This window comes from Chanodichthys erythropterus, chromosome 14 (assembly GCF_024489055.1).
Source record: "Chanodichthys erythropterus isolate Z2021 chromosome 14, ASM2448905v1, whole genome shotgun sequence".
Taxonomy (NCBI): domain Eukaryota; kingdom Metazoa; phylum Chordata; class Actinopteri; order Cypriniformes; family Xenocyprididae; genus Chanodichthys; species Chanodichthys erythropterus.
In genome coordinates this window covers 34,359,976-34,377,139 of record NC_090234.1, presented here as the reverse complement: position 1 = coordinate 34,377,139, position 17,164 = coordinate 34,359,976, and the positions used below count along the sequence as shown (strand labels likewise).

Here is a 17,164-nt window from a genome sequence, read left to right as displayed (position 1 = left end):
ATGTCCCAAAGCTTGTCTACTCTTTTACTACACACTCAAAAGTAAGTACTTTTCGTTCACAGAAAGAGTACTTTTATGGCGTAGTATAACTAGGCGAATTGGGATGCAGCAAATGACTAAAAGTAATCCGCCATTTTGTCCGACAAAGCAGATAGGAGTTAGAAGAGGGGGGCGGGTCTTTGCGAAGGGTCAATTCGGCTAGGTATACATCCGCGCTAAAATATCAAGGTGAAAGTCATCATAGGTTGTTAAGTATAGACCCAGCTCCCAACCCAACTTTGAGAATAGATTAACGGCGATATTTTTTTTATCGCCCGATAAGAGTCTCACGTTAACGCAGCACGTTAATGCCGATAACAGCCCACCACTAATATATACATATATATATATATATAATTATATATAATTTCTATTAAAGTTTCCAGTCCATATTTCTATCTACTAGGCAACATCACCCCTACAACCAAAGAAAAAATCTTTTCTACTGGAGATGCCTGCTGAGAGCTATAAATTTGGCTGTCTATAACAAGAACTTACTCTCAAGAGCTATAAATGACACTAAATCCATAAAATACCACACAGATGCTTGTTGTCATATTCTGACTAATGACCTAAATTCAGATTCCCTGAGACAATTTAAAAGCATTTGGCAGGCATGCTGCTGTAAAGACATTAGCTTCTCAATGGGAAGCTCCTGTCTGCGTATCCCACTGTCATTGTATTACTGTTGCTCTTATTGCTGTGTAACATGGACAGATACACTATGGGTGGACAGAAATGCACAGCGAAGTTATTTCACTGAGAATCATAATTAGTCTATTTGAATACTGCTATTTTCTTGTGCTACAGTTATTTCAGTTTGTTCTGAAATTATATATATACCAAAAGTGTTGTGTGAGGAACAAACTGAAATACTTTTTGTATTTGGGGGACTGGTGAATCCCTTATTACATTTCTATGGTAACCTGTAGAAATTTAAATACCTGTGCTGTGGCAGCTCTCTCCATCTGGATCAAGGCTCCAGCCAGGATAACACGAGCACTTGACAGTGGTCTTATGCTGTTCGCATATCTGACTACACTTCAGGTGAGCAGAGCAATAGTCCACTGTCTCGCATGTTCGGTTGTCAGAGCCTAGATGGAGTCCGGTGGGACATGAACACACCACCCCTTTGCTGGGGATCACTGCACACTGGTGACTGCAGCCTCCATTACCTTGCAAACATTTCTCTGGAACAGACAAGAACAGCATGAGTGAGGACAAAAACATATTCAGTTTGAAAAGCTGGTGATATGAAGCCATGTTTGCTGGCATATGAGATTGAAGTTGTGAACTGAAACAGAGAAGGTTTGGTTTGGAATTGAACATTTGCACAAGACTAGAAGCTTATCGCTCTTCACCTCAAAAGTTTTGGTGTGTCTTTCTTGACTAGGCCATTATGCCATTACACTGACCTAATCAACATCACCAGCCAAGTGTCAAAAAAAGAAGTTATGCAAGTAATTAATTATTTATATAGAAGATACAATGAGAATCCACAGATCTCAATTACGACTCCAGATGCTATGCAGGCCAAACAAACTCATTCAAGCTGGAAAATGGCTTTTTCTTCAGTTTAAAAGAAATGAAAACTGGGTCTCTGATACATCATCTCTTTTCAGAATGTATCAGACAAGCGCCAGTACTCTTAGTCTCTCATCTCTAATGGATACGCTTTTTCCTTTCATTGAAGCACCTGGTCTTTTTAGGAGAGAAAGACAAAGGGGAGGGAAAACACAGCTTGTTGAAAATGACACTTTCCAAGGTCTCTTTGCCTCTACTGATTATGATGATCCCCTCTGCGGCCGTAAGAGAGAATTGAATTTTCTTCACAGGGGACCCTGAAGTCTATATGGAGGTGAAGAATAGCTGCTTCCCAAAGGTTACAAATGGCATTGAGCCCTGTTGCGCTGGTCTGAGTCAGTCAGCCCTCTCAAGGTCCATTGGCACCATCTAATTGGCAATGAGAGGCCCAAGCCAAAAGCAGGTCTAGTCAGACAGATAATACACCTCGTCTTCAAAACATGAACAGTGGGCTCCCATGGGTGAGTGCTGGCAATGCACTGAAAGTCACTAAAATGTTTGTCTAGTCGCATTCTGAGAGAATTATACATCGGTGACTCTCAGGAGACACTTTCCCCAGTGAGGGCTTCACAGGCAAACAGATCCACATGTTTAGCTCTGATTCAGAAGGGCCTTATTTTTTCCCTGTGTCTGTAGCTTAGAGAGCATGTGTTAGCTTTCCATTACACTTGCTCAAAAATGCAACTTAAAGAGATTCAAGTAGCCTTGAGAGACATGCCGTGTATGCACAAACACCGTATCCTAAAATCTTTTCACCCATGGAGAGATAAACACAATACATATTGATTTGCTCAAGTGTATGAATTCAAAACTATACTGCTCAGGTATTATATTCTCATTGGTTAGTTGCCTTTTTTCATGGTTTGGCTTCCTTTGTATTGACAGACCTACTCCGCATGACTAATTCTAATTCAATCTATCCAAATTTCTTGCAGAATGCACTAGACCTCACGCAATACCACAGCAGTTTAATTAGCTTTAGTCACAGGGTGTACAGTGAATAAAGGCTGTGAACACAAGCGTTATGGACCCAGTGATAAATACTGTATGCACTGCAACACTTGCATTGATTAAAGGCATAATTAATAAAAAAAAAAAAAAAAAAAAAAAAAGACTTTTAGACCATGTCTGTTAGCTCTGCAGACAAAATTCCCTTTAGCAAACATTCACATTTAAAATGTACAGTCTTTCTTTTCCAGGAATGCATCCACAATATTATTAATGACTCATTGTATACTGTATCCAGGGGCATATGCAAACTTTGTCTAAATACAGTGTCACACCACAAGAAGCCAGGCCTATTAAAATATTTTTTGGTAATTGAAAAACAAAAAACAAAAACAAATCCAAAATATTAATAATAAAGTGTAAATAATACAATCAAACACTGCTTTACAGTGATTTTTATCATGGCTAAAGGAGGACCTTAACTGTAAACACATAAAAACCATTGTTTTGTTTTGTTTTTGCTAATGTCGCAAAAACAATTATGCTCAACAAATATCAAGCAATAAATAATAAATTGGTATTTTAATACAAATAATAATAATAATTAATAATTCTTCTGCAAAGATAAATAGAGTACATTATCCTAATTGTAATCTATTTACAGTTGCCAAGCAACACAGGCACATCAATGTAGAATTTGCAGTCACAGGTGTGCATTTATTCAGAATGGCTTCAAACATGCCTCATCCAATCCAAATTTAGAGTTGAAATTATCTTTTTTTTTTTTTTAATCAAATCTTGGAACAGTACAGCAGATGAGGCCTTAATCAAAGCCTCGCATGCACTCACCACAGAAAGGGCCCTCATCCGAATGGTCAGCGCAGTCATTTCGCCCGTCACAGATCTTGCTGGGAGGCAGGCAGGTGCTGGAGTCATTCGCACAGGACTGAGTAGGGGGCTTACAGATGGAGGACTCACACGAGTCTTCATCCGAGCGGTCTTCACAGTCGTTGTCGCCGTCACACACCCAGCTCTTGCTAATACACTTCCCTTGGGACACAACATTCAGTCAGACCTCTAAATAAATCAAGCTGTCAGCCTTAACTTGTTTTTTGTAGGTGAGCATAAAGATAAATCTGGGTACATTTTAAAAGGTGGTGGAACGTCATGCTGGGGTGACGTCAGATGCAAACAGAAGCTTTTAGCAAGTGTCAGCTCATTTAACCCTCAGAGACTATTTTTTATCAAAACTGCAACACTTATTTAAACGTTTTTATAATGGAACATACATTACTGTTAAAAAGTTTGGGGTATTTTTTTATGTTTTTGAAAAAAAAAGAAAAGCCTCACCAAGACTGCATTTATTTAATCAAAAATACAGTAAAAACAGTAATATTGTTAAATATTATTACAATTTTAAATAACTGTTTTCTATTTTAATATATTTGTCAAATCTAATTTTTAATTTAATAATAATTACTGACCCCAAACTTTTAAACAACATTGGAAACCCAGGATTTAACCCTTGTTCGGTCTACCTTCATGATCAAATAAACAGGTGAACACACTTTAGTCTGTTACTGAGCCTGTCAAAATGATATGGGATCTGGCATTCGATCTGCGGTGCAGTGGTCTGGAAAAGGTGTACGTTGCTTTTTTAGCACATTTTTTACATCAAAAGGGATAGGAACAAAACAATGAACAATTCTTGAGCTCTTTTATGGTTTGGCTAGATGTCTTTTCAAGGCAATCATTTACAATTAGGGCAACTGCAACATCAAAAAGCCCCATGTTGATTGATTTCACTATGGTCTGAGTGGAGAAAAAAATTGTGATAGGTACAAATTACTGCAAAATATGTTCAAAAGAAACACTGCATGTAATCCTTTACGTGTAGAGGTGAGATGTGACATCTTTTTACAATGCATTCAACAAGTTCTCCTACTGCAGCTTAAAGGTGCTAAAGAGGATCTTTTTGTCGACTGAGAATCCAAAGACTTAGTGAGTTTTTGAAATGAGCGCATGCGTAAGAACAACCCCCCTCCTTCACAGCTCATTTCGAGGGAATGCCTCCCAAAACTCGTGCACGAGTATTGGAACACGAGTGTTAACCACCGGCATTCGCTGTGTCATGTTAGTGGATTCATTATGTCGAACTCATAATCGGCAGTTGTTACTCCTGTCTCCTGACAAAAACATTGCATGCGGCGCCTGTAGAGTGTGGAAAGTTACTGGAGCGCGCAGCCGCGCTTGTCTCTCACAAGGACCATCATGGCAGTGATTGACAAGCCAGAGGGCCAATCCGCGCACGTCTTTCGCAAGGAAGGTAATGGCAGTGATTGACAAGCCAGAGGGCCAATCGTTTATGCGATGATCGGCTGATGTTTTTAAAGCTGATGTTTTAAACAGATGATGTATATTAATATATATTATATTATATTATATGTATATTATTCCTTTCAGTGCACCTAATAAATAGTCTTTTATCAGTTAGTAAAGACAGTTTCAAGTAATATTGCAAAAATGTATAAAACAAAACATCCTCTTTAGCACCTTTAATATGCTGAAATATGCAAGTAAACTACAATATTCATAGGATTATTTCTTGAAAAGTGTAAGCATTGTCTCTGTAGTGTTATGAGAACTTTATTCTGTTTGTTCCAGCATCCAGTTCAACATTGGCTCAACCAAAGGTGTGACTTAGGGTCGGGACTGTCTGTTTTACCAACCAATAGCAGACCAAGGATTGTTTGGGAAACCTTGAGATGTCTTAATTTTCTATTCAGCGAAGCTGGTGGCAAAAAAAAAAAAAAAAAAAAAACATCTCACCTTTTTAGTTTTACATAATAGTTAACTTTGAACATGGAATAATGGCGTTGCTACCAAAATAAACATCACTGTGAAGTACAAATCATTCAAGCTCACAAGTTACACCATTCATCTCAGCTGTTCTGGATAGATACGAATTCTAGCATTGCAAAGGATTGCACCATGTAACGAAAAACAGGCTGGATTTATCATCTGACTAAATTTCCAGGAGGCAAAGATAACTGAAAGCTCAAGGATGACATCATGGTATAAAATATCACCCACTGCTTCATAGAATTGAACAATTTTTATACATGTTATATTGAAAAAAAGGGGGAAATATAGCAGTAGGTCAGTGTACAAAATAAATGTGAGGTCAGAGCAGACTTACTGATACTGAGAAACACCTGGTAGGCTTACCTGAGCTTTTGCAGGTAAACTTTGCCTGGGGATCACACATTCTCTTAACACCCTTGCAGTTGGTTTCGTCACTGCCATCTTCACAGTCTTTATCCCCATCGCAGCGCCAGCGCTCAGGGATGCAGGTCCCATCAGCACGACAGTGAAACTCCTCTCCACTGCATTCCACAGGAGGCAATGCTGGACATGACAAAAAAAAAAAAAAAAAAAAAAAAAAAAAAAAAAGATTGATCTTGAGGTGTTCCAATTCCTCAATGACTTGATGAGTTGAATGAGTTGGTTCTTTTTAGTGAATCAAACACATACAGCGTGACCAGTGTAGTCCACTTCCGAACAAATTACTTTAATGAGTCGGTTTCTTTTTAGGGAATCAAACACATACAGCATGAGCAGTGTAGTCCAATTCCTGAAACAGTGACGCTAATGAGTTGGTTCTTTTTAGTGAATCAAACACATACAGCATGACCAGTATAGTCCATTTCCAAACAAATTCTTTTAATGAGTCAGTTCTTTTTAGTGAATCAAATTAAGAGGTGAAGACCAGGAGATTCAGATATATCTTTAGCTGGATTCTTTATTGAGAACATGCTATTTGAATAATGATTGTATGTATTCTATCAATATGGAGAACAGGAAGTATATCTGAGTGAAACATCCTGTTGAATTGAAAATAAAAAAATTGATTTTGTCCAATGGGAATTGATTGGATAATTGTATCCTTGTTTGATATTGCTATGATCTCATTTAAGGAACAGCTTGTCCTGCCCTTGTACTGAAAAATAGCATCAGAGAGGAGAAGTCTTTGCAATTGGGAGAAGAAGTTATTTTAATTAAACTTTAAAGGGCACACTTTTTAAACAAACATTAAGATGTGCATGAATAAATCATTTATAATAAATACTGCAATATTCCATTAAAAAACCCAAACAAACAAACAAAAAAAAAAAAAAGAAGAATTGTCAAATTTTAATTCATGGGGACTTAAACAAAAAACAATTTAGTTGGTTGTTATTGTTACTTGACTAAAACGTTCTTAAATTTGTAATCCTAAACAGCACAAATGAGTCAGTTCTTTTAAGTGAATAAAACATGTAAAGCACAACAAGTGTAGTCCAAGTCCCGAACAAATGACTCTGAATCTGTTCTTTTTAGTGAATCAAACACATACATAGCCAACAGTGTTGTCCAATTCCTAAACAAACTCTTCTAATGAGTTGGTTAATAGTGATTCTAACACATACAACTTACAGCTAAGACGTAAAAATTAAATCAACTATTGAATTTATGCTGCTTCTAATAAAAACAAAACTGAAATTATCTGGGAATAGAAGAAACACTTTTCTAACAATATTTAATACTTAAAATGAATAAAAGACTCATTAATGGACCCCTTAAGAATGTATTAGAAACTGAAAGGTTAAAAAACAGAAGAATGTTGCCACAGTTCCCTTCATTATTGGACTCCATTTCCCATCATCCTCCTTGTTTCATCACCTGCACTCACTTCCTCGTCATCTCCCCATCATCACGGATTACCTGCACCTGTTTCTGATCATCTGCACTCCCTTTATAATGGACTCACTCCCTTCACTCCTTGTCTGTTCTTATTGTTAATTAATGTGTGTATGGTTGTTCTGTCTCCTTCATTGTTGATTAAATACCCTGTTTGTTGAAGTCTGTGAACGCCTTGTCTCTACTGCAACCTCACCGTGTAACAAAGGTTTCATAATCGTTTTTTTTTTAAACTCACAGATGCTTTCATTTCAAACTACTTCAGCTAAACTGGCTGAGATGTATCAAGTATACTTCAAGCTTTCCTCTTGTCACATTAATAAATATTCTCCCTGACCCTCGCAAATACTTAAAGTGTCTGTGCGCTTTCAACTCAAAGAACAGGGGTGAGAATTTCTTCAAAAGTAAGATGAGCACAAAAGAAAAACCTTCCTTGTGTAGCCTGCCTCAATTATCAATTTCTGCTTCATTTTGAACCCTGACAATTGGCAGGAGTTAAATACATACTCCAAAAACATTTTATACACCAAACCTACCTCAGCCTACCATAAAAACAAGACAAATGGGCTCCTAAAAAAGACAGCTGGTAACATTACCAACCTTTAAAGACTAAAAGGCCCCCTGCTTTGCTTAAGGTTAATGCTGAGAGTTACCATTGTCTCCTCCACTTTACACATCCAGAGCACACTGTATGTTATACAGTTATCTGAGCCCTGCGCTGGAAGGATATGAGCCGGACAAACCCTCAGAGATGGACAGGAGCCGAGAACCTCTGTCAGGAGCCCGTTTGATGAATGGCTCCAACATTTCTGTGACAAGCTGGTGAGCTGAAAGCATTGGAGGACTTGGCCTCAGCTTTCAGAGGTAATTACAGCAGATTAAAAGATTCAAATCTGTAAGGTGGTTCCCTAGCGAGCTCAGATAAGATTAGATCTGTCAAGTGTATAAAAAGAGAGAAAGTTTTAAACTTGTGTTCCCCAAATTAGGGACACTGCACCAAGGCAATTACAAGCAACACTGACTTGATCGCTATCGTTCGGCTCTTTGTTAGTCTGCTAATTAGTCATGTTAAACAGATTCTCTGGAAACCACTCGGTAGGTTGGTTAAGTTGTTCATGTACAGAAACGAATGCAAATGCGTTTTTAATTAACTTAACAGGGAAATTCGACCTCTCTAAACACTCTTTGATTTCTCTGATGTGTTTATATGGCATACACTGTAACTAGGGATGTCCACAAGTACCAGAGTACTCAGAAATGACAGCAATGATAGATGTAAAGACAACTTTTCAGAATTTTCAAATTCAGATCAATTTTGCCAATTATCTCCATCTTGTGGTCTTGATTAAAGTTTGGACAGCGATGGTACACAGACACAATGGTACAAAATGATTGTCAGTCTGTGGCAGTAATGTCAGTCAGATCATTTGCTGAACACTATAATGCCATTTAAGCATCGTTTGCAGTTTATTTATATGCTTTATTGCTATTTGTACTTCTGATTAGATGCAACTATATTTTACTGGCTCTGTATTTTGCACAATGACAAAGTTGAATCTAATATAATCAAATCTAGACACCGTGCAGATGATTGAATGGAACAGAATGCAGGGGCCTTTATAAAGGTTTTAGAACGTAAAATATGTCAGTCTCCCCCATGCATATCTTAACCAAGCATTTAAAAAAAGACAGAGCTACATTTTATCAGAATCATCCCGCAAGCACTTAGACAAAATTACCTAAATGCATGTCCCATAAAGTGGGTAAAGAGAGAAAAGTGATGTCCTACCAGGGGCAACACCAGCACAAGTCACATTTTCATCACTGAAGTCCCCACAGTCATTGTCCCCATCGCAGGCCCAGTGGTCTGGGATACATCTGCCACTGGTGCACTTATACTGGCCATTAGCACAGGAGTGAATGCAGCCTGCTTCATCACTGTTGTCTCCACAGTCATCATCTATAATCACATATACAGGAAAGTCATGCATAATTAGTATCAGAATAACTCACTGTAACAGAGAACTTTTGACAGTATGGTGTCCACATACTAAACCATTCAGTTTAAGTGTTGGTAAGATTTGTATTATTATTGTTGTTGTTGTTGTTGTTTATGAAAAAAAGTATTTTATGCTCAACAAGACTGCATTTGTTTTTTTTATTAAAAATACAACAAAAATGCAATATTGTGAAATATCTGACCCTTCAGAAATCATTCTAATTTGCTGGTTTGCAGCTCAAGAAACATTTATTTTTAATGTAAGTGTAGAAAACAGTTAATATTTTTGTGGAAACCGTGATTTTTTTTTTTTTTTTTTTTTTTTGGGGGGATTCTTCTATGAATGGAAAGTTCAAAAGAACATCACATGTTTGAAATAGAAATCTTAGGAAACTTTAAATGCTTCTGTGCTGAATAAAAGTAGGGTCATTCCGTGTTAACTCAACCAGAGGTCCTAAAAAGATCCAAAAGCATATTACGATATCTTTAATACTTCTTGAGTTACAGCCATGCAAACTTGAAGCAAAAAACACAAGGTTTTTGCAATTTTTGAACAGTCACTGTTGGCATATAATGAAACAGATTACTAAAGTCAACAGATTTTACTAATAGACCTACAACTTTATGTGTAAAAATAAAGCAATGATGCTGCCATCTTTATAAAGTCATTTTTCCGCCCCTCTAATTTGGCTCCAAATCTCAGGTGAAAACTGTCATTTTGATCCCCCTCTACAAAATAGTGGATTACTCAGTAAATATACATCTGTGACATTTAATATTTTGGCTTCCATCACTATTTATGTTTGTCTTTCTACAGAAAGAAATATTAACAAAATCAAACATTTGAGCCAGGGAAGTTTATTTGATTTGACACGGAATCACCCAGTATTAATAACATTTAAACAACACTGTATGAGGTTGAGCTTCTTTTTTTTTATCATATATTGTCACACAAATTGTGTTGCTCCATCAAAATACAATAAAAATAAATAGATTTTATGATTGTCATACACTTTGGTACCAGAAAATGGCACATTTTCCTTTAGGGGGTCTTTAACCCTGTTGTGCCTCATGGTTTGTTGCACAATACTAGGAACTGAAATGACAAAAACAGAGGACAGCACCACAGGAGTTTTTCAAACAAGAGTCTTCAGGGCATCAAATTACGCCAAGCCTCATTTTGTACTGAAAAATCAGCATGGTATCCGAAGGACCTGACCCTGGATAAGAAATAACGCCTTCATATGCTGACCTTGGTTGAATGATCTCATTTGAGAAACAAAAGGAAAAAAAAGTGGGAGAGAGAAAGAAATAAGAAAAACAGATATAAAAAGAGCAGGTTTTATTGTTGTTGATGATCGAGTGTTGCACTCAGGCAATAATGTATTGCAGACCTTGAGGCCCGGCAATAAATTATAGAGGTCTGTATTTTACACCCTCCTTGATCTGAAATGGAGATATTTCAGATAAAATAATCTGTGAATATTTAATGGTTATTAATGCGATGCACTTCTTGTGCAACAAAAAAGACTGGACAGTAGGATCAATGGACTTAATTGAATTAAAGTGCCGGGCTTTCTTTTATCAGCTCCAAAGAATATAGGCTAATATATCATCATGCTAAATGGAAGAGCAAGTAAAGCAAATGGTAAAGTATTTTCTTACTTCTGGATACACTCACCTGAGTCACAATGCCACTTCATGCTAATGCACCTTCCATTAGCGCAGCTGAACTGGCTGAGAGCTTCGCAGGTTGGGAACGCTGTGAGCAGAGAGAAAGAGTGTGAGAAACGTTCACCACAAAAACCCTGACGCTTGAACCCCATCCAATACATCATTGTCTCTTTGATACACTGGAGAAGAAAACCCATTTTTCATTTAGCTTTTAGCTTTGAAAAATTGCAAAAGAAGTTTGTCCTGGCACAGATTGCTCTGTCATGCTAATAGATTAAATTTGGAGGCTCTTTTGTCCTCAGGAAATTTCATAGTTTCTTGCAAGTTTTTGAACCTGTAACTATTCTCCTGCAGCACTTTTTTTTTTCATACCACGGGGGTTTAGTGCTAGTACTGCGAAAAAGAAAAAAAAAGACACCCTGAAGGTCATGCAAAATGTCACAGTGAATTATTGCTATTTTCTAGCTAAGGTTAATGAAATGAAATCACAAACAAAGGGAAAACGAGACCTCACAGATGCAGTGGAAAACAGTCAGAGGCAATAAGAGCTCACCAGGAAGCAATAACGCACCAGCGATGCGATAGCATGGTTTGTGCACTTTACTGTAGCGTTGATTTAAAGATATCAAAAGGTTATTGTTTCATCATTATGAATTACTGCAGGTTTTGCTATTAACCTGTGGATCACGATGCCTTTGGTGAAAATGGATTTTTCTTTTTTAAAGATAAAGATTAGTTTATGGAAAAAAGCACCAGCACATTTACAAGTTATTTTGATGAATACAATCTGCAAGCTTATGAACACAAGTATCTTGTCTCGTACCTCGTTATACCTTTTCGTGAATACATCACAGCTCATCTGCATGCAGGAACAGTGACATGACATGCAGTGGAGAAACAACATCTGTTTCTCTTTAAAGTGTCTCTCAGCTCAGTCAAGAAACCCCCACACATATTCAACCAATTATGTGCATATGCACAGATGAAACAATTGTCAACTTACGAAAAGTAATTATGGCTGTGTAACGATGCATTTGTTATTAGTGTACTATGTTCTTTGATGTTTTTGTTTGGTAACAGGTCCTACGCCATATATTATCATGTCTTCAAGTTTTGCTTGATTGTACACTGTTCTAGCATGAAACTAATTTCTAAACAGGCCAAGTATTATTATGAGTAATCATACAAGTAGCCCACACAACCAATAAATTTGTTTCAACAACATTACCATGAACCTTAGAGAATCCCAGGTTTAAGTGCTGTACTAATGGGCACAGTGCTAATAACTTATGATTAATGGCTTGAAGTGACTGAATGAACAATTCTATAACTTCTTGTTAATTCTATAACTCTAGAACAGATTACAATTCGTACATTTACATATATTATGAAATGCTAAGAAGAAAGTATTTTAATCAAGATGATGCTCTACCTGAATCACTCTTATTTATATTTATACCATGGCAGGGCTCCAGACTAACATTTGAGAGCAGTGGCACTGGTGCCACTAAGTTCTACTGAAGGTGGTGCTGTTTTTTTTAAAGGTAATTTAAAGGAGAATTTGAAGGTATTTTAATCATATTACTATTGTTTTGCATTAATAAGTGCAGTTACTAATAATATTATGTGGTTATTCATTGGAAAAAAGTAGAGCTTGTATTGAGATGCAGATAAAGTTAACTTATTAACAGTAACATGCAAAAACATTTTTGTAGGGGGAAAAGTAAATATACTACTCGTATTAAATGTACCATACTGAACTGACCAACAGCTTCAGTGATTATAAAAGGAGCGCTCTTTCTGTGTAATTCAGTCACAATTTGAAGAAGTTTTGGTTTTTCATTAGACTTTTCCATATATTAGAAAGTCAATAAGCGCTTCTCTGTTGGTAATTTAATGTATTTTTTAAAGTTTTGTTTTCCTAGAAGTGTTAGTTTTCCTTCATCTTTAAACTTTTAGATTTACAAATCATCACATTAAAAATTAGAGCTTTTAAGTGCTGGAATTGCTGGAAAAAGTGTGAAGCACTTTAAAAAGTCCTTGAAAAGTGCTTGAATTGCATGAACCCTTTCTCACTCGATCGCCCAGCAGTGTGTACAGTGTAGTAAGCTTTGTCACGTGATCTAGATCAGCGCGCTGAGCTTGCGCTGCACTATTATTGCTTAGTGCTGATAAATTGTCTGTGCTGCACAGCTCAAACGAGTAGCACTGTTTTGTTTCACTTTCATTTTGTTTGCCGTTTGATGTTTCTCATATGCAGTCTGGAGCCCTCCATGGTCTGTCTGAATACTCCATTCTGATTGGCTGGAAGGTTTGCATTAAAACAGTTTAATGCATGGGTAGTTCCAGTCAGTTTAATCACATTCTATATTAATGCGCTGCTTTCACTGAAGCGAGCACAAACACACCACTCGCACAGACCGCACTGTAATACAGAAGCATTCAGGAGCACAGAAACTCGTTATTAATGCTGCCCCACGACTTTTATTAATAAAATAGATTTGCTACTGAATTGCTACATTCTATTTCTCACCAACAAGGAGGTAAGATCATCTCTCTCGCAATAATTATTTCAGACAAATGCTATAATACATTAATTCAAATAAATGTAATCTTACTGCATAATCTATGTGTCTGATTAAGGCGGGCAGAATGCTAGATCTAATGAGCTGTAAAAAAATAACTGTCATTTTTACCTTTCTGGTTTTACCTTATGGGGACCAAATGTCCAAAATTTTTGGTCCCAATGAGGAAAACAGCTTATAACTCATACTAAACTAAGTGTTATGAAAATGTAAAAAAATCAGAACGCTTTCTGTGACGGGTTAGTGTAGGATAGATTATCAGTTTGTACAGTATACAAATCATTACATCTATGGGATGTCCCCATATAACATAGAAACCAGTGTGTGTGTGTGTGTGTGTGTGTGTTTAAGCAGAGAGTTTATCTAACAACATAATTGTTATGAAAATGAAATGAAAATGCGTGCCTAGGACACTTTGAAATTAAGCATATTTATGTTGTTTCATTACAGAACAATTAAACCGTCATCATACAATGGCCATAAAATAGTAATTGGGTTATAATCCATGAAAATTAATACTAACTTAGCAAAAATTGCTAGAATATGTGTGTCAGCATCATTCACAATTTTTAGATGCAATTCTGCTCCACTGAGTGACATCTCTAAAACACAAACAGCAGTAAATGGAGCGCGTGAGATTTCAGAAATAACAGATCCCAAGGGCTTCCCAGAGAAAATTACTTTTAGGGAATTGTTTTTTCCCTCACAAATAAAACCTTTGCCGGCACAAATAAGAACTCTTAGAAGTCAGTGGAAAGCACATCATTCGAAGTGTTGCTAATCTAGGAGATTGTTACAAGTCAAGATTACAGTTGAGTCAACAAATAAACGAAAACTAAAAAAAAAAAAAAGAAGAAGTTGTATTTGAACATTTATTCCCAGAACATGCTGCTGTTATTGTTGACAGCAGTAAATCCCACTTCTAAATTTCACAACAGAGTGTTTCAGTCCCCTGACTTTGGGAATTACTACTTTCAACAACCAGTTTTCACAAAAGATCTGGTTCAGCAACAGGAAGTGAGACTGCAGGAGTAATAACTCTACCCAGTGAAATCTGATTTGACGGGGGGAAAAATCATTTATACGAATCTGTGCAATAGGCAGGGGCAGTTCAAGTTCACATCTCTTAGATTATAATACAATCCTATCTTCAAACAAGCCAGTATTGTTGTCTAAAAAAAAAAAAAAAAAAAAAAAAAAAAAGAAGCAAACATTTCTACAATAAATTAAAAGCACATGCAATTTTACATGTATAGTACCATGAAATTGAAATTGAGAAAAAGGGCTTCAAAAATATTATTAAATATTAAAATGTATTTTAATGATATTTAAATATGATACACATATAAATACCATTATATACATATGCATTACATAAATATATTAATAATACAAATCAATACAATACAATCATCAAATTTATTTATATTATATTTTGAATACTTCGATAATAAATCCCACATTTTGTTTATTTTGAATCGGAGCATAGTTAGACCTAAACTGACAGTCACATGACACATCATAGTGTACAAATGTCATACATTTTTTTGTAATTTTGAAAAAAAAATAAATAAATACTGAAGATCCATAGAAAATTACTTTATTATCTTGTTTAAAGGTCAATTTTACCCCCAAATGAAAACTTTATCATCATTTATTATTTATTACTTTTGTGAAACACAAAAGGTCCTTTCTAACTATATACACTCCCTATGCATGGAAAAGAGCAGTTCAAACTTTTTACATAAAATATATATATATATATATATATATATATATATATATATATATATATATATATATATATTAAAAATAAAAGAAATGAAATGAGGGTGAGTACATGATGACAAAATGCACATATTTGGTTGAACCATTACTTTTTTTATGGCAGTGATGGCTAATACCAAAATGCCCCAGCTACACTGGCATACCAATATTGTAAGAAGGCAAAACATATTTTAAAAGCTTCAAAATGCTTAGAGAATAGTAATTAGCACACAGCAAGCTAAGCGTCACCATGTTAGGTGTGTTGTGCGCAGTGCAGTGTGGGAGCCAGTGAAGCTCCACGTCTTTTGGCCCAGCTTGATTACGATTAAATGAAGTCAGGCATGCACTCTAATTACTGCTTACACTGGGAGTGTTTGTGCAAGAGTGTACTGAGGCAGCCTAAGACACAGCAGAGGTAACCAAGACAATGACACTTTGAGCAATTTGCAGCATTTGGTGACAGAAACCCAGAAAGTTACACTGTTACTGCATAGCATGATAGAAAAAAAAAAAAAGTCAGAATTTAAATTTTGTTCTCGAGGGAGTAAAAATGACAGGAAGCAAAAGTGATATATGATGAAACCATGATACTGTGAAAAGATGAATTTACACCGACCTTTTAAATGTACATATAAATGTAAAGGGACCCTATGGAAACAATGCATCACATGCTCGAATGTTGATTTTTGTGCATAGTCAACGGAAAACAGAATGTGCACCAATTGTCATGACAGAGAGTTAGAGGCTGACATGTAAAAATAAAAATAATAATAATAATAATAATAATAATAAGTAACAACCGTCCAGCATTTTAAAATGGTTTAGTTTAGTCAGATTAGTTTCTGGCTTAAGAAAAAAAAAATAAAAATAAAAAAATGACACCCTTTCGTCTGCTTTCAAGGTCTGGGATTTAGTTATACACGGGTATAATTAAGTTGTTGCATTTATTTAAAATATAAGGGAAAAAACCAAAAAAAACCAAAACAGACTATGTGCCTTCTTTTATACGGACCAATTGCAAAGAAATGTTTTTTGACTGAGATTGCTTGTGTAAGGAGAGACTATTCAAAGGGTTACCTGTCTTACCCAGCATTTCCAGAATTTACGTTCTGTTCTGAATAGTCATTTCACTGTGGGAGTTCACAGTGGTAACTTTCCTGGGTCATTTCCTCTCAAAGCCCTGTGTCATTTCTTTTCGTCTGCTTTCAAGGTCTGGGATTTAGTTATGGTGAGCTTTTAACATCCGAGAATTTCTGATTGGTATTACTGCCACACTCTTAAAAGCTCTTGCATCTAAGTTTAATCCCCATTTCCTATCTGCTTCTAAAAGCAGACCCTGGGGCTGGAAGAATGTACATGGTTAACATTGTACTTTGGTCTGAACATTGACATGTAGCTGTTGGAGGAGGAATAAAAGTGGGCTGCAAAGACATACCTTTAGAGTAGGGCTGTCGATTTAACATGTTAATTTAATGAATTTGTTATGGGGGAAAATAATGCATTCAAATTATTAACGCATTTAACACACCTGCCCCGCCCCAGACCTGCGTAGGTCATCTGATGGTGGAATGGCCCTAAAATGTAAGATATCAGGGCAAAATATTTTGTCTCATATTCATAGAATATAATATAGTTAAGCAATATCACATATATATGAGCGCAATATCACACGAATGTTGTTTTTGTTCCAAATAGCATGAGTGATATTGATTTTACACAACAGTTCAATAAATAAGGGTGTTTTCACACTTGGTCCTTTTCAGGGGTCTGAGCGCGGTTCGTGTTATTTTTGTCCCATATGTGAGCACTCCAAATCATCTCAGACCCC

The 17,164-nt window shown here is 36.2% G+C and overlaps 1 protein-coding gene across 1 annotated transcript in view; it reads right to left on the bottom strand.

Annotated features, from left to right (window-relative positions):
* Positions 1-17,164, bottom strand: part of lrp1bb (low density lipoprotein receptor-related protein 1Bb) — a 359,341-nt gene that overhangs the window by 133,419 nt on the left and 208,758 nt on the right. The window contains exons 18-22 of the mRNA XM_067410627.1: positions 10,992-11,072; positions 9,101-9,271; positions 5,800-5,979; positions 3,421-3,621; positions 984-1,229 (exon numbers count right to left, since the gene is read on the bottom strand). Of these exons, the coding sequence (XP_067266728.1) occupies positions 984-1,229; positions 3,421-3,621; positions 5,800-5,979; positions 9,101-9,271; positions 10,992-11,072 (879 nt within the window). The remainder of the gene's footprint in view (positions 1-983; positions 1,230-3,420; positions 3,622-5,799; positions 5,980-9,100; positions 9,272-10,991; positions 11,073-17,164) is intronic.